The 18,039-nt window shown below is 44.6% G+C and overlaps 1 protein-coding gene across 5 annotated transcripts in view; it reads left to right on the top strand.

Annotated features, from left to right (window-relative positions):
• The window catches only part of RNF149 (ring finger protein 149), a 47,728-nt gene that overhangs the window by 13,980 nt on the left and 15,709 nt on the right, over positions 1-18,039 (top strand). For 4 of the 5 annotated variants that reach the window (XR_009447877.1, XR_009447875.1, XR_009447876.1 and 1 more), the window contains exons 2-5: positions 855-1,105; positions 4,166-4,234; positions 9,147-9,229; positions 16,289-16,385. Coding sequence is in view for 2 of the 5 variants with exons in the window: in XM_059658847.1 (XP_059514830.1) it covers positions 855-1,105; positions 4,166-4,234; positions 9,147-9,229; positions 16,289-16,385 (500 nt within the window). In the remaining 3 variants the exon portion in view is untranslated. The remainder of the gene's footprint in view (positions 1-854; positions 1,106-4,165; positions 4,235-9,146; positions 9,230-16,288; positions 16,386-18,039) is intronic. The other variant, XM_059658849.1, reaches the window with a different exon arrangement.

The following is an 18,039-nucleotide window of genomic DNA, read 5'->3' as shown; positions in this document are numbered from 1 at the left end:
CGCTGTGTCTCTTACTTTCTTGTCTTACTGTCTGTTCATTGTCTGTCAGAGCAATCTATAATAATAAAAGTGTAATATGCTAATTAGACCAGGCAGCCAAACGACCTTCCAGACATCATTCCAGATGTCCTTCCGAATGAAGCCGCGGTGGTGGGGGCTGAGGCAGAGGCGGTTAGGGGCGATCAGGCAGGCAGGCGAGTGGTTAGGAGCCAGTTGGTCCCGGATTGTGAGAGGGATGTCTGACTGCCAGTAACTGGCAGTTGGACATCTTCCGAGGGGTACCAGACTGTGAGAGGGTTCAGGCCAGGCTGAGGGACCGCCCCCCCCCTAACCCCCCATGCACGAATTTCGTGCAACGGGCCTCTAGTGTTAAATAGTAGTGATCACAGGAGACATTCTCAGCTTGCCTCCCTGAGTTTAGTGCACATGCTTTAGGAATGAGGTAGTAGTATTCATACATGAAATTGGGCTGTGTGGTTCTTTTACTTGTTTTTTATTACCAAGTTTGGTTCTATTGTCATAGAACTAATTTTAAAATGTATTTTTTAAGTCTGCTGTGGAACAATTTAAATGTCATTGGTGTTGCTCACCCTTAAGAGGTTTGGTGGCAGAATTCATCCATGAACCGGAGTGGGGCTCTTGTTCTTTGGGGAGGCAGTTCTTACTGATTTATTCTACTTCCCATGTTGTCAGTCTATTTTCTTTTGGGACCACTATGTTTTCCTTAAAAATTACCCATTTTATCAAAGTTTTTGGATGTATATGCATGGATGAGTCATAGTATTCTTAAGTTTCTCTTAACTTTTTATCTTATTTTGCATTCTCTATATTGATTTCTTTGTTCTTTCTTACAGGAACGGGAAATATAGTGGTCATTATGGTTAGCTACTCGAAAGGAAAAGAAATTTTGGATCTGGTACAAAAAGAAATTCAAGTCAAAATGACCATAGGGGTTGGGACCCGCCATGTCCAGGAGTTCATCAGTGGCCAGTCAGTGGTGTTTGTGGCCATCGCCTTCATCACCATGATGATCATCTCATTAGCGTGGCTGATATTTTACTATATACAGCGTTTCCTTTATACTGGCTCACAGTTTGGAAGCCAGGTAATTATGGATAATTCTTTTTAATTTTGCTTTTTAAAAGATAGTTTGTAGATATTTTCCATATATATTGTTTGAAGTTGTATTGGACCCTATTCTTAATTTCATTTTCACTCATAATAGTTAGGTATTAATATGATGGTTTTTCTGCAAATAACTTTTAAATTAAAACATATTAAATTTCCTGTTCTGTGGGGAATCAGATATATTTAAATGCAGGTCACTTTTTGCATGTTTTGCAAACATAATGGAATGACAAAGGGGCATGAGGTAGAGGGGACCTGGTTCTGTTTAACAGGAGAACTCTGGGCCCTACGCTGAGGAAGAGCAGAGGGGCTTCCCTGTCTCCTGTGGAGCAGCTGCAGAGCCAGAGCTCCAACACTGACTTTTACACTCTGGCCTCTGGTCTCTGTCGTCTGGAAAAGTCGCCCTTCCTGACCTGTAGGCATTAGAGGGTCATTTCTGAGTCATCTTCTACCTGTTGGCTAGGAAGCCCCTTTCCTTTTAGGGAAGTTAATAGTTGGTAGCCCCATCCTTAGCTTACTACTTTATTGCCAATATTTAAACACTAGAGGCCCGACGCACGAAAATTCGTGCAAGAGTAGGCCTTCCTTCCCCCGGCTGCCAGCATTGGCTTCCCTCTGGCACCGGGACCCGGGCTGGCTTCTCTTGAGCCACTGGCAGGCACCCAGGACCCAGTCTGGCTTCCCTTGGGCCGCCCGCAGGCACCCAGGACCTGGGCTGGCTCCCTCCAGCCATGGCTTCATCAGGAAGGACATCCAGAATGACGTCTAGCATGTTACCCTTTTATTATTATAGACTAGGGGCCCGGTGCACGAAATTCGTGCACTGGGTGTGTGTGGGGGGGGAGGGGGAGTGTCCCTCAGCCCAGCCTGCCCCCTCTCACATACTGGGAGCCCTCAGGCGTTGACCCCCATCACCCTCCAATCGCAGGATCGGCCCCTTGCCCAGGCCTGACGCCTCTGACAGAGGACCCTCATTTCCCCCCATCACTGGTTCTGCCCCCAGCCCAAGCCTGATGCCTCGGCTAGAGGCGTAGACCCCCATCACCCTTCGATTGCCTGATCGGCCCCTTGCCCAAGCCTGACGCCTCCGCCAGAGGTGTCAGGCTTGGACAGGGGACCCCTATCTCCCCCTGATCACTGGCTCTGGCCCCCACCCAGGCCTTATGCCTCGGCCAGAGGAGTTGACCCTCATCACCCTCCGATCACCAATCACCGGATCGGCCCCTTGACCAGGCCTGAGGCCTCCGGCAGAGGTGTCAGGCCTGGGCAGGGGACCCCCAGCTCCCCGCGGTTGCAGGCTCTGCCCCTGCCCAGGCCTAACGCCTCTGGCCTAGGCGTCCAGCCCGGGCAGCGGGGACCCACAGCTGCAGCGGCCCTGCGATCATGGGCTCCGCTTTAGGCCCAGGCAAGGGACCCCTAGCTCCCGGGACTGCCAGCTTCGACCGTGCCCAGCTCCCATCGCTGGCTCCACCCCTACTTCCTGCTATCACTGGCCAGGGCGGAAAAGGCACCTGATTCTCCGATCATGGCTTGGGGGCAGGGCAAAGGCGGCCCCAGGGCCGCCTTTGCCCTGCCCCCCAGCTCTTAGCTCCCCCCTGGGTTTCCGATCACTGTCAGTGGCAGGGGGCTTCTTCCTGCTTTCCCTTTCGCCTCCCTGCATTGTGCCTACATATGCAAATTAACTGCCATCTTGTTGGCAGTTAACTGCCAATCTTAGTTGGTAGTTAATTTGCATATAGCCCTGATTAGCCAATGAAAAGGGTATCGTCGTACGCCAATTACCATTTTTCTCTTTTATTAGATAGGATAAGAATTGGAATTGGGTTCTTGTTAGGCATGGAATTGAAAATAGTACCTCCCCCCCCCCCCACTGCAGTTTACATTCAGTATTGTTTTATACAGCTTAGACAAACATATACTTTACAAAGTGGACCCCCCCTATATTTCCAGCCACCCACCTGGCACCATTCATAGTTATCTATATATATAAAAGGCTAATATGCTAAGTGTCTGTCGACCAGTAGCTATGATGTGCACTGACCACCCGGGGCAGATGCTCAACCCAGGAGCTGCCGAGCTGCAGTGACTTGGCAGCAGCGGTTCTCAGGTGATGCATCCCGAAACCAGAGAGGAGGGAGCCCGATTCCTCGCGGGGCCACGCGATTCCACCTTCGGCTGTGTGTTATGTTATTGCTGGGGTACTGTCGGCCCGAATCTGGTTAACTGCACACTTGGATTTGTGTTCCACACCCTGTATGACAGCAACTTTGCAGAGTGCCCTCTCGCACTCCGGGATCCCTCGGGGGATGTTGGAGAGCCAGTTTCGGCCTGATCCCCGCAGGCCAGGCCGAGGGACCCCACCTGCCGGAGGGACCCCACTCACTCCGCAGAGGCCCTTCGAGCCACGGCACCACCCCAGGTGCGGCCAGCCGGGGAGAGGCCATGGGATGTTGGGTCCAGGGCGTGTCTGGCCCAGTCCCGCCCCGCTGGCTATCTTCTAATTAATTTCCTTTCAATGTGCACGAACCTGTGCACCAGGTCACTCGTTAACTATATTTCCTGTGCTACACTTTGCATCCCCATGACTAGTCTGTAACTACCAGTCTGTACTTCTCAATCCTGTCACCTTTTTCACCCAGTCCCCCAATTCCCCTTCCATCCTGCAGCCATCGGTCTGTTCTCTGTAACTATGAGTCTGTTTCTGTATTGTTTGTTTGCTTGTATTGTTCTTTAGATTCCACATATAAGAAAATCATATGGTATTTGTCTTTCTGTGACTGACTTATATGTGACAGCATAGCTGGATCTGGAGGGTATTATGCTAAGTGAAAATAAGTATTTTGATCAAATAGTTCAAGTTATATGTGCTTATTCTGTACATTTAGACAAATGGTAATTTTAAAGTTATTTCATTATAGTCATTTAACTTTGCTTTGTAAATGAATTTCTTCTGTAAGCTTCCTAACATTTTATGAATTTTTTAAAATAATGATTTTACACAAATTTTCAATAATAATAATTGTTTTTTCTACCTAAGAGCCATAGAAAAGAAACCAAGAAAGTTATTGGCCAACTTCCGCTTCATTCTATAAAGCATGGAGAAAAGGTAATATTTTTGTGGTTTGTGTTTTCTGTTTTGTTTGTGGTTTAGACTAGACTGTACGTCTGTCTGTGTGTCTAAGTAAGCCTTTCCAGTCTGCTATATTCACAGTGTAGAACGCATGAAGTTTTAACTAGTTGAGTGAATACTAACTCATTTTATATGTGTTCATTTTAGAGCAAGGTTGTCAGAAATAATTCGGTTGCATATGTGATGAGCTTTTCAGACCTACGGTAGCCACTAGCCATACACAGCTACTTGAATTTAAATGAATTAAATTAAACCTAAAATTCAGTTCTTTGATCACACTAGCTACATTCCAATGCTCCAATTAGCCACAGTGGCTGGTAGCTACTACCCTGGACAGTGTTAGTATGTCCATCATCGCAAAGCCTCTACCTGGTGGTCAGTCTTAGGTGATGCTAAAGAAGATAAAGTCTCTACCACAGACCCTTGGAAATTTAAATTCATCTTTTTTGAATCTGAGACTGTTTATTCTCTCAAATTCCTTGGATATGTGAAGGAGGTGAGAAAAGATATTTTTAAAAGTACTCTTTTAGCCCTGACCGCTTTGGCTCGGTGGATGGAGCGTCGGCCTGCGGACTGAAGGGTCCCGGGTTCGGTTCCGGTCAAGGGCATGTGCCTTGGTTGCGGGCACATCCCCAGTAGGGAGCGTTCAGGAGGCAGCTGATCGATGTTTCTAACTATCCCTCTCCCTTCCTCTCTGTAAAAAATCAATAAAATATATATTTTTTTAAAAAGTACTCTTTTACAAAAGGAACATTTTTATATGGCCAACTCAGGACAAAATCATACTAGAGTTGAACCATTTTTAGAATAGGACAGATCCTGGATCTAGAACCTCAAATTTTGGAGGGTAGATTCCTTAAAAGGAAAACATTTGCTAACATAGCAGTGTTCATTCTTTTAATAGTCCATTTTTTGTGCCATGAAATGTTGATGACTATGTTGACAGCTGTAGGTTTGTTCAGTTTTGATCTCCGTTTTATCTCACTAAGTTGAGACTTAATCTATTTCACCCTCTAGTCTCTCCTTAAAAAAACAAACTGTACTTGTATTTATTTATTCCTTGGACCTACTTAAAGAATCAAAACAGAAATAACACATTAAATTATAGACCTTTGGTCTGAAAACTTTGGAATCTGATATTAATGATTTATGTGATGTCTTTCATATTAAGATACTAGAGGCCCGGTGCACAAAATTCGTTCACTCGGAGCGGGTCCCTCAGTCCAGCCTGAACCCTCTCGCAGTCTGGGAGCCCTTGGAAGATGTCCGACTGACGGCTTAGGTGGGAGTGGCCTAAGCCACCAATCAGACATCCTTAGCACTGCCGCGGGTGTGGGAGAGGCTCCTGCTACCGCTGCTGTGCTCGCCAGCCGTGAGCCTGGTTCTGCTGAGCGGCGCTCCCCCTATGTGAGTGCACTGACCACCAGGGGGCAGCTCCTGCATCAGTGCATGCCATAGTGACTGGTCAACCGGTCGACTGTCTGCCCCCCTGGTGGTCAGTTTACGTCATAGCGAGTGGTTGAGTGGCCTTAGCATATTATGCTTTGATTGGTTGAATGGATGACTAGACACTTAGCATATTAGGCTTTTATTATATAGGATTCCTGGAATTGTATTGTTCACTGCCATCCCTTTCCTAAAGCCTTCACATTGTAGTAGCAGTTGAGTTTTAATAGTTTGTGCAAGGTGTCTTACAGATGTACTGAACAGAAAAAGTTAAAAAAACATTTCCCATCTTAAAGGTTAAGGTTGGCCTCCGATTTATAAAGCAAGATCCTTGGAGAGAAAGTCTCCAGTGGTGAAGGCCTGTGACAGCTGCACCCTTGGTGCAGCCAGTGACCTGACAGGCACAAGGTCTTGCGTGCCTCTCGCACTAGGGCTTCCACTCTCCGTGGTGGGAATGAGAAGACAGATTTATATGTATATTTTACTGAGTTGAGTCTTTGAGCACATAAATAAATTGATAGTATCCTGTTTCTATGCAGAACATTTTGGAAAATATACTTCCATGGACTGGTTTTTGAAAGTTGTCAAAATAGTGGTTTAGAAAAGAGGATTCATAAATGTCCCATGATGAATTTTTTGACAATTTTATGTTTTAAACTTGTATGCAAAAATGTTGTTTAAATACACACACACACACACACACACACACATTCTATATAATAAAAGGCTAATATGCAAATTATCTCCTTCGGGAGTTTGCTTCCTATGACATGCACTGACCACTAGGGGCCAGCGCAGAACAAAGGAAGGCCCTGATCGCCAGCCAGACCTAGGGACCCTACTGGTGCATGAATTCGTGCATCTGGCCTCTAGTGTCTAATATATAAAAAGCCAGTGTTCCTAACAACCAAAACGACCAAACGAACGGTCACCAGGGAGTGCATGGAGCACCTCAGTCCCTCCCCCATGGCCCACAGGCTCCTATCACAGCAAGGCTGGCGGCTGGTGGGCAGGTGGGCGCAGCGAGGCAGGTGCAGCAAGGTCATTACACCTCCACCCTGGAGAGAGAGGCAGGGCCTGCTCCGCAGCTGCCCCAGAGGCTGCAGATCAGGCCCGGAGATAGGCCCAGAGAGAGACAGCTGTCAGCGGGACGTTCTGGATTTCCCAGAGGAGCCAATGGCTGCCTGGGAGGAGGAGCTTTTGATGCTGACTGGCATAGAAACCGAGCACTCAGAACCTAATCTCGGTGAACTGTGAAGGCAGAACCTAAGGTGGGGGCTCAGGAGGGGTTTTAAGGGCAACAGCTGTTTGGTGTAAGGTGTAAGAAAGCGGTTCAATTTTTTAATAACTGGTTTGTCAGTGTAGTGCATATGGCTGGCTATCAGTCCAGATATAGGGATTATGTGTTTTTGTCTGCCAAGAGCATCTCCTCCTGCTGAAAAAGGCTCCCCCCCGCCTCCATTTAAGCAATCTTATCCTTTATAATCTATCTATACCAATAAAAGGGTAATATGCTAATTAGACTGGGTCAACCAGCCATCTTCCAGACATCTGACTTCCTTCTGGACAAAGCCATGGTGGTGGGGGCCAAGGCAGAGGCAGTTAGGGGCGAGAACAGGCTGGCAGGGGGTTAGGGGTGAGGTCAGGCCACAGGGGCGGGCAGTTGGGGGCGACCAGGCCTGCAGGGGAGGGCAGTTGGGGGCAACCAGGCCGGCAAGGGAGGGCCGTTGGGAGCAACCAGGCCTGCAGGGGAGGGCCATTGGGGGCGAGGCAGAGAGGCAGGTGAGTGGTTAGGAGTAAGTGGTCCTGGAATGTGAGAGGGATGTCTGTGCAGGGATCAGGCCTAAACTGGCAGTCGGACATCCCCCGAGGGGTCCCAGATTGGAGAGGGTGCAGGCCGGGCTGAGGGACAACCCCCCCACCCCCGTGCACGAATTTTGTGCACCAGGCGTCTAATATATATATATATAAGACGGGAAAGAGACAGGGCGGGGGGGGGGGGTGGGGAACACTAGTTTGTTGTTCCACTTATTTATTCATTCATTGGTTGCTTCTTGTATGTGCCTGACCCCTGACTGGGGATTGAACCCACAACTTGGCGTATTGGGACAACACTCTAACCAACTGAGCTACCTAGCCAGGGTCTTCTTAAATCTACATCTTGGTCAGTTCCGGAGGCTAGTGTCTGTTTTCTAACTTTTCTTGCGGACTCATTCACAGTAATGTATAAGTTTTTAAATCACTAGGGACTTTAAAAATGATTTCATCACTCTTGCATGGCATATGATAAATAGTAGGTGATACTTACTTTAGTTGTAACATACAATTTTAAGTGTTGCTATAAAGTTCATTTTAATACAATCTTTGATAACTATCTACATATAAAATCAGTTTTTATTGCTTACTTGTTAACAACTGATACACATGGTGAAATATATTTTAAAATAATTACGGTCTAACCCCGCCGTGGGCAAACTACGGCCCGTTTGAAATGAATAAAACAAAACAAAAAAAAAAGACCGTACCCTTTTATGTAATGATGTTTACTCTGAATTTATATTAGTTCCCACAAACACTCCATCCATGCTTTTGTTCCGGCCCTCCGGTCCAGTTTAAGAACCCATTGTGGCCCTCGAGTCGAAACGTTTGCCCAGCCCTGGACCGAATTGCATACAATGAACTTGCCAGAGTCGGAGCTACCTGACTGACTGGTGATCCTGCACCCTCATCCCAAGAGCTTGGGATGAGCATCTCCTTGGTCTTCCTGGGTCAGAGGGCCCTCCGGCCCCGCCTGCCTTGGTCGATGGGGTGAGGCAGGTGGGCGGGCCCGAGGGGCCCAGGAGCGTATCTGGGTGGACTCTCAGAAGTGGGAATGCTGTCATTCGCCGCTTCTCCCCTGCAGCTTTTGTTTCTTTTTACCTTGGTTACTGTGAGAGGTGAGAAAATGGTGGCAGTGCAGTTTGTAGTTCTTTCCTCGCTGGCGAGGCCTTTCCTCTTTCGCAGGGTGTGGCTGTGCTTCAGCAAACTCTCATGAACCTGCTCTCGTTTGTCTTTCTAGTGATTCCAGAAAACAAGCAGCCTGCTGGATATTCTTTCTCTATAGATGTCCCTAAGATAATTAATTTTATCATAATAGAGCAGATATTTGCATTTCTAAAGCCCTTAAAACATGAACACTTAAAAAAATGAAAACCATGAACGCTAGCCTCGCATATAAACGCTGTTCGTGTCTGATTGGACAGGCAGTGACTTTACCTTTTCAGCCAAGTTCTGTGAGTGTGCTCCTGTCGGTGGTGCCAGTAAATGCCAGTAGGAACGGCATGTTTGGTTTCAGGCCGCACCCAGGAACACTGAACTGGAACTCGGCACGTTACCCAGGGTGCGGGGCGCTGCCCCGGGACGGGCTGCTGTGCCTGGTTAGTGAGTCCTCCTCTTTTCACAGGGAATCGACGTGGATGCTGAGAGCTGTGCCGTGTGCATTGAGAATTTCAAGGTGAAGGATGTGATCAGAATCCTGCCGTGCAAGTACGTTCTTTTACTTCCTGATTCGGGACTTAACTGACCCGTGGCTTCCGGTCCCACAGGAGTCTCCTGTCTCCAGGATGTGAACACCTAGCTGTCGTGATGCCTCGTGACCGCCGCCTCCTCTAGAAAAGATGGCTCCCTGTGTCCTGTAGCATTGAAATGCTTGCTCAGGAGTCTGGGGGAGACCCTGCTGTGGCTTTATCATGGATTGGCTCTTTCGGGGGTGCTGTGGAAGGAGAGGGAGCTGACAGGCGAGGCCCTGGCCCCGTGCTGGGATGGGGTGGCAGGAGGAGGGGAGGGCAGTGCTGTCGCCTGCACCCTGGGCCTGGGCTCTTTGGGGGTGGCATAGGTAAATGTCCCCCCTTACTCCAGGTACATTAGGGGCTGGATTTTTTTTAGCAACAGGAAGTTATGTTTCCTTTTTAATAATGGGATATTTGATACCTATTTTAAAAAATTGCTTTGTTAGCAAAAGGGTGTGCAAAATTTATATGTTTAAGTGTGACCAGTTTTAATTATACTTCACAGCTATTAGAAGCAAGTCAGGAGTTCATACAGGTGGGGCCAAAGTAGGCTTACAGTGTGAGTACAAGAAACACAGTTTATTCTTGTTATTATTTATTAATTATTGAAGCATTTCCCATGACAAACAACTGTAACCCATCATACTTTTGCCCCACCCTGTACATAATTACATGCTTTATGTTTGCAAAGTATTTCAATATATATACAAGTATTTTATAGTAGATTAAGTTCTCGATAATTGTAGAGGAAATGAATAAATACCAGAATAACAAAATAAAAGTTTCCTGAATAAAGATGTATAACTTTAATCCATAGGCATTTGTAGGGGGTTGGTGCGATGGGTACTTAATGAATTGGAGTCAGTATAATATGTTGCCCATGTCCTCTAGAAAATTTAAAATAATTTTTAAATATATTGATTTCAGAGAGAAAGGGAGAGGGGGAGAGAGAGAGAAACATCAATGATGAGACAGTCATTGATTGGCTGCCTCCTGCACACCCCCTACAGGAGACATGTGTCCTCGATCGGAATCGGACACGGGACCCTTCAGTCCGCAGGCGGGGCTCTACCCACTGAACCACACTGGCTAGGGCTAGAAAGTTACTAAAATAGAAAAGTATTTTAACTCTAGGCTGGTTTAGGACAGGTCTTCACAGAGAAGCAAGCTAAGGCTGATTTCCCGTTTGTGTAGCAGCAGATATATCCTGACAGTGGAGCTGGAGTTTTTACCTGACCCCCACAAGCAAACATGTGACGTGCACACATTTCCTGGTCTCTTTACTGAGATTCTTGGGGGTTTTGACTTTTTCCTCCATTTTCTCTGGTGCCTTATTTAGTGAATTTTCCAATGTGGCCAATGTGTTTCTTTTTAAGTTTTTGTAAAAATAATTCCTTTGGGTGAGTCAGTTTCAAATTGAAGGTGGAAAGGTCAAAAGCGAGGCCGGACTAGATGATGTGTAAGTGCGGTGGTTCTAACCGCACCAGCAGGCTGTGCGGTGCACAGCTCCGGTCTCGGTGCCCAGCACTGCTGCAGGCGCACTCCGTGTGCTCCTCGAGGAGCCGTGGTGCAGGTGCCCAGGCACAGCGCCAGGTCACAGCGCTGATGTTCGAGCCCAGCCTGTCTGATCCAGCGCTACCCTTAACGCCTCACTGTCATCTCATAAGAGCCAACTACGACAAATCAGTAAAAGAAAAACATGCGCATGCGATTTATTTTTATTCTGAAAGTGATGTGTTTGTTACAGAAAATGTTTGTTAAGCCTTCAACCCAAAGACGATTTGTTAATATTTTGCTGTATTTCCAATCATAGTAGGGGACTTTAATACACCATTGACAGCACTGGATAAGTCCTATAGACAAACAACCAGCAAAGATATAGCAATCCTAAATGATTCACTAGATCAGATGGACTTAATAGACATCTTCAGAACACTTCACCCCAAAGCCAGAGAATATACGTTCTTCTCAGGTGCTCATGGGACATATTCAAAATAGACCACATATTGGGTCACAAGCAAAGTATCCCCAAATTCAAGAAGATTGAAATCATAAAAAGCGTCTTCGCAGACCACGATGGCATAATATTAGAAATAAACTACAATAAAAACAACCCAAAATACTCAAACACCTGGAAGCTGAATAGCATGCTATTAAATATTGATTGGGTTACCAATGAGATCAAAGAAGAAATTAAAAACATCCTGGAAACTAATGACAATGAAAACACAACAATCCAAAACCTATGGGACACATTGAAAGCAGTCCTGAGAGGGAAGTTTATAGCTCTACAGGCCTATCTCAAAAAACAAGAAAAAATGGTAGTAAATCATCTAACTCTACAACTCAAAGAATTAGAAAGAGAGCAACAAGAAAACCCCAGAGTGAGCAGAAGGAAGGAGATAATAAAGATTAGAGCAGAAATAAATGACATAGAGACCAAAAAAACAATACAGAAAATCAATGAAACCAAGAGCTGGTTCTTTGAAAGGATAAACAAGATTGATAAACCTCTAGCCAGACTCACCAAGAAGCAGAGAGAGAGGACCCAAATAAATAAAATCAGAAACGATAGAGGCGAAATAACAACAGACCCCACAGAAATACAAATGATTGTTAAAAAATACTATGGACAGCTCTACTCCAACAAACTGGACAACCTGGAGGAAATGGACAAATTCCTAGAAAAATACAACATTCCAAAACTCAATCAGGAAGAATCTAAAAATCTCAACAGGCCAATAACTATGGAAGAAATTGAAGCAGTCATCAAAAAGCTTCCATCAAACAAAAGCCCAGGACCAGATGGCTTCACAGGGGAGTTTTACCAAACATTCAAGGAAGAACTAAAACCTATCCTCCTCAGACTACTACAAAAAATTCAAGAGGAAGGAACACTTCCAAGCTCATTCTATGAAGCCAGCATCACCCTAATACCAAAACCAGGTAAAGACAACACAGTGAAAGAGAATTACAGGCCAATATCCCTCATGAACATAGATGCCAAAATCCTCAACAAAATCTTAGCAAATCGGATCCAGCAGTACATCAGAAAGATCATACACCATGACCAAGTAGGATTTATCCCAGGGATGCAAGGATGGTACAATATCCGCAAATCAATAAACGTGATACATCACATAAACAAATTGAAAGAAAAAAACCACATGGTCATATCAATTGATGCAGAAAAAGCATTTGACAAAATTCAACACGCATTTTTGATAAAAACTCTCAGCAAGGTGGGAGTAGAAGGATCATACCTCAACATAATAAAAGCCATATATGACAGGCCCACAGCCAACATCATACTCAACGGACAAAAACTAACACCATTTCCCCTAAGAACAGGAACAAGACAGGGATGCCCCCTCTCACCACTCCTGTTCAACATAGTACTGGAAGTGTTAGCCATTGCAATTCGGCAAGAAGAAGAAATAAAAGGCATCCAAATTGGAAAAGAGGAAGTAAAACTGTCCTTATTTGCAGACGACATGATATTATACATGCAAAACCCTAGAGATTCCATCAAAAAGCTACTAGACTTAATACATGAATTTGGCAATGTAGCAGGATACAAAATTAACCCCAAGAAATCTGAGGCATTTCTATACACCAATAGTGAACTTTCAAAAAGAGAGATTATAAAAACAATCCCGTTTACCATTGCACCAAAAAAATTAAGCTACCTAGGAATAAACTTAACTAAAGAGGTAAAAGACCTCTACTCAGAAAACTACAGGACGTTGAAAAAAGACATAGAGGAAGACATAAACAGATGGAAGAACATACCGTGTTCATGGATTGGTAGAATCAACATCATTAAAATGTCCATACTACCCAAAGCAATCTATAAATTCAACGCACTTCCCATTAAAATACCAACAGCATACTTCAGAGATCTAGAACGAACTTTCCAAAAATTCATCTGGAATAAAAGAAGACCCCGAATAGTTGCAGCAATCCTGAAAAAGAACAAAGTAGGTAGGATCTCAATACCAGATATCAAGTTGTATTACAAAGCCACTGTTCTCAAAACTGCCTGGTACTGGCACGAGAATAGGCATATAGACCAATGGAATAGAATAGAGAGCCCAGAAATTGGCCCGAACCAATATGCTCAATTAATATTTGACAAAGGAGGCAAGAACATACAATGGAGCCAAGATAGTCTCTTCAATAAATGGTGTTGGGAAAATTGGACAGATATATGCAAGAAAATGAAACTAGACCACCAACTTACACCATATACAAAAATAAACTCAAAATGGATAAAGGACTTAAATGTACGACAGGATACCATAAAAATTCTAGAAGAATCCAAAGGCAAGAAAATTTCAGACATATGCCGAAGCAATTTCTTCACTGATACAGCTCCTAGGGCACTTGAAACTAAAGAAAAAATGAACAAATGGGACTACATCAAAATAAAAAGCTTCTGCACAGCAAAAGAAACCATCAACAAAACAACGAGAAAACCCACTGTGTGGGAAAACATATTTGCCAATGACATATCTGATAAGGGCCTAATCTCCAAAATTTATAGGGAACTCATACAACTTAACAAAAGGAAGATAAACAATCCAATCAAAAAATGGGCAAAGGACCTAAATAGACACCTTTCAAAGGGGACATTCAGAAAGCCAAGAGACATATGAAAACATGCTCAAAGTCACTAATCATCCGAGAGATGCAAATCAAAACAGCAATGAGGTACCATCTCACACCTGTCAGACTGGCTATTATCAACAAATCAACAAACGACAAGTGCTGGAGAGGTTGTGGAGAAAAAGGAACACTTGTGCACTGCTGGTGGGAATGCAGACTGGTGCAGCCACTATGGAAGACAGTATGGAGTTTCCTTAAAAAACTGAAAATGGAACTCCCATTTGACCCTGTGATCCCACTTCTAGGAATATATCCCAAGAAACCAGAAACACCAATCAGAAAGGATATATGCACCCCTATGTTCATAGCAGCACAATTCACCATAGCTAAGATCTGGAAACAGCCTAAGTGCCCATCAGTAGATGAATGGATTAGAAAACTGTGGTACATCTACACGATGGAATACTATGCTGCTGTAAAAAGGAAGGAACTCTTACCATTTGCAACGTCATGGATGGAACTGGAGAGCATTATGCTAAGTGAAATAAGCCAGTCAATAAAGGAAAAATACCACATGATCTCACTCATTCATGGACAATAGAGACCATTATAAACTTTTGAACAATAATAGATACAGAGGCAGAGCTGCCTCAAACAGATTGTCAAACTGCAGCGGGAAGGCCGGGGAGGGTTGGGGGGCAGGAGGTAGTGGGGTAAGAGATCAACTAAAGGACTTGTATGCATGCATATAAGCATAACCAATGGACATAAGACACTGGGTGATAGGGGAGGCTAGGGGACTGTCTAGGGCGGGGGGATAAAATGGATACATATGTAATACCCTTTGTAATACTTTAAGCAATAAAAAAAAAAAAAAAAAAAGAATCAAGTCAATGATTTGAAATGCGAGGAAGCAAAAAACATCCAACCGGAAAAGCAAAATGAAAAAAGAATCCAAAAATGCAAGGATAGTGTAAGGAGCCTCTGGGACAGCTTCAAGCATAACAACATCAGAATTATAGGGGTGCCAGAAGATGAGAGAGAGCAAGATATTGAAAACCTATTTGAAGAAATAGTGACAGAAAACTTCCCCCACCTGGTGAAAGAAATGGACTTACAGGTCCAAGAAGCGCGGAGAACCCCAAACAAAAGGAATCCAAAGAGGACCACACCAAGACACATCATAATTAAAATGCCAAGAGCAAAAGATAAAGAGAGAATCTTAAAAACAGCAAGAGAAAGAAACTCAGTTACCTACAAGGGAATACCCATACGACTGTCAGCTGATTTCTCAACAGAAACTTTGCAGGCCAGAAGGGAGTGGCAAGAAATATTCAAAGTGATGAATACCAAGAACCTACAACCAAGATTACTTTATCCAGCAAAGCTATCATTCAGAATTGAAGGTCAGATAAAGAGCTTCACAGATAAGGAAAAGCTAAAGGAGTTCATCACCACCAAACCAGGATTATATGAAATGCTGAAAGGTATCCTTTAAGAAGAGGAAGAGGAAGAAAAAGGTAAAGATACAAATTATGAACAACAAATATGCATCTATCAACAAGTGAATCTAAGAATCAAGTGAATAAATAATCTGATGAACAGAATGAACTGGTGATTATAATAGAATCAGGGACATAGAAAGGGAATGGACTGACTATTCTTGGGGGGGAAAGGGGTGTGGGAGATGTGGGAAGAGACTGGACAAAAATCGTGCACCTATGGATGAGGACAGTGGGTGGGGAGTGAGGGCGGAGGGTGGGGCGGGAACTGGGAGGAGGGGAGTTATGGGGGGGGAAAAAAAGGAACAAATGTAATAATCTGAACAATAAAGATTTAATTTAAAAAAAAATATTTTGCTGTATTTCCATGCGAGTCATTTTATAGACAGATAGAAGATGCTGTCAGTCTGGTGTTGGTTTGCTGTTGGTTTACTTATGCCACGTTTGTTTCCAAAGCGCTTCAGAAACACACAAATACAACCCAGCTTAATGTGAACGTAAACTGTGATATTTTTTGTAGCGTAAACGGGGAGTTTCTCTGTAAGATTCTGTTTAACATGGAAAATAGACTAGGTAAGAACTTAGTGAATAGACTGGAGTGTTGATTGCATTTTTTAAAAATATTTTTTTATTGATCTCAGAGAGGAAGGGAGAGGGAGGGAGAAACATCAATGATGAGAGAATCATGGATTGGCTGCATCCTGCATGCCCCACACTGGGGATCGAGCCCACAACCCAGGCATGTGCCCTGACTAGGAATTGAACCTTGACCTCCTGGTTCGTAGGTTGACGCTCAACCACTGAGCCACACTGGCTGGATGGGATGTTATTTAATTGTAATGAGAAGATACGTTGTTAGAATGTGTTGTTTCTTAGATAAGATGTAAACGTTGCTTGTAAAACATTAACACAACTTCCTTTTTCAGGCATATTTTCCATAGAACGTGCGTTGACCCCTGGCTTTTGGATCACCACACGTGTCCAATGTGTAAGCTCGATGTCATCAAAGCCCTGGGATACTGGGTTTGTTGCCTTTTGTTTCTATTCAGTCTTTGCCCCGTGCTTCCTGAGGGGTGTGATGTCATTACTGACCAGAGGCCAGAGGGACGGACTGCAGACTCCTTCTCTGAAGACATTTTCCTCTTCATTAAAAATGAATTCTTAAGATACTCCAGAAAACAGGGAATGACCTAAATTTGTGACGGTAGTAGAATACGCTGTTTCCTCAGAGAGTCAGGGATTGCTGAAAGCGGTGTCTTTTGGGATAACGCAGTGCAGAGTGTGTGTGCTGGCCAGTCTCGTACAAACAAGGATCGTGAGAGGTTGGCAGTGGGAGGAGCCTCGGGCGTCAGTGGCTTCAGGTGCACATCCTGCAGGTGAAGCCAAAGCCCGCGCTTCCTGACCACGGTTCCCGAGTCCGGGCCAGAGTCCGGTCCCGTCAGGGAGTGTGCTCTGCATTGAGTTTGCTCCCTCAGCCTGGTCCTTCGGGGGTCATGGGACCTTCCTCCGAAGCAGGCGTCGGGCGTGGTGAGAGGGCAGGTCAGGTACCAGCTGTGGCGGATGCGCGCACCGGTCAGGGGCCTCGCGGCCTCGGGGTGAGTACTGCAGGAGCTCTGTTTTGCTCATTAGAAACTCAAATTTAGGAGATGCTCAGTAGCTCACCAAGGGCACAGCTAGTGAACGGGGAGTCGCTTTCAGAAGCAAGTTTCCTCCATTCCAGGGCCCAAGCTCTCAACTACTGTCCTACCCAAAAGGGGCAAATAGAGGGAAGAAAACAGGTTTTTCCAGCTTGTCCTGTTTTTTATTGTTTTTAGAGTCTTTATATAATCAAATCAATGTTTCCAAATATTCTTGATTTGACAGTCATTAGTTTTGAAATAAAGATCTTTGAAAGAAGTAATATAAATATAAAATATATTTTTTTTCTTCTTGCTAAACATATTTTTAGAGTTGGGTGTTGTTGTTTTTTGCCAACTTTTTATTTTTCAAGTAACATAAACAAAAACCTAATGCCTATTATTTAAAGTAATTTCATAAGATAAAAAGATATTTTAACTTCCAAAATGCAAAATAAACAAGATACTCCTGACAGACAGCCTCTCCATTGATCACATAGAATTTTAGGAGGAACTCACATTGCTGATGGGGTGATCCTAGTCCAGCTGCATAAAAAGACGCCGCTCACGGGCACACACAGCCGTGTGTACGCGACCAGGACGCTGCTCTGCCGCGTGTGAAGATGCGTAGAGGCAGGCAGTCTGTGTTTGGTGTGGAGAACCCGTGTCAGTTACCCAGGCTCTGTTACCTTGCTGCCTCCTCAGTGGGGTATTATCTGAGGCTGCGGACACGGCTGATGAGCACGCAGCACTTGCACTCACACTGCGCGAGAGAAGGAAGAGTGCATTCTCAGCGAACGGGCTTCTTGGAAGTCACATGCTTCCCTGGCACAGTATTGGCTAGAATTTGTTCATACCGTCATATCCATCCGTCAGAGAGAATAAGAATTTTTAGAGTTTCTCGTGGCATTTATTGTACGGTTAGGAGCTACAGAGAGGTGTTTTGTTTTAAATAATCATTTATGCTACTTAACGCCATAATGGCCCTTAAGGCTGAAGGCCTGCTTAACGTGTTCTCTCATCTTGTAGCTTCGCTTATCTGCTGAAGACGGTTGAGAGAC

Source organism: Myotis daubentonii, chromosome 12 (genome assembly GCF_963259705.1).
Source record: "Myotis daubentonii chromosome 12, mMyoDau2.1, whole genome shotgun sequence".
In the NCBI taxonomy this organism is placed as follows: Eukaryota; Metazoa; Chordata; class Mammalia; order Chiroptera; family Vespertilionidae; genus Myotis; species Myotis daubentonii.
Note: the sequence above shows the minus strand (reverse complement) of the source record. Positions and strands in the feature narration are given on the sequence as shown.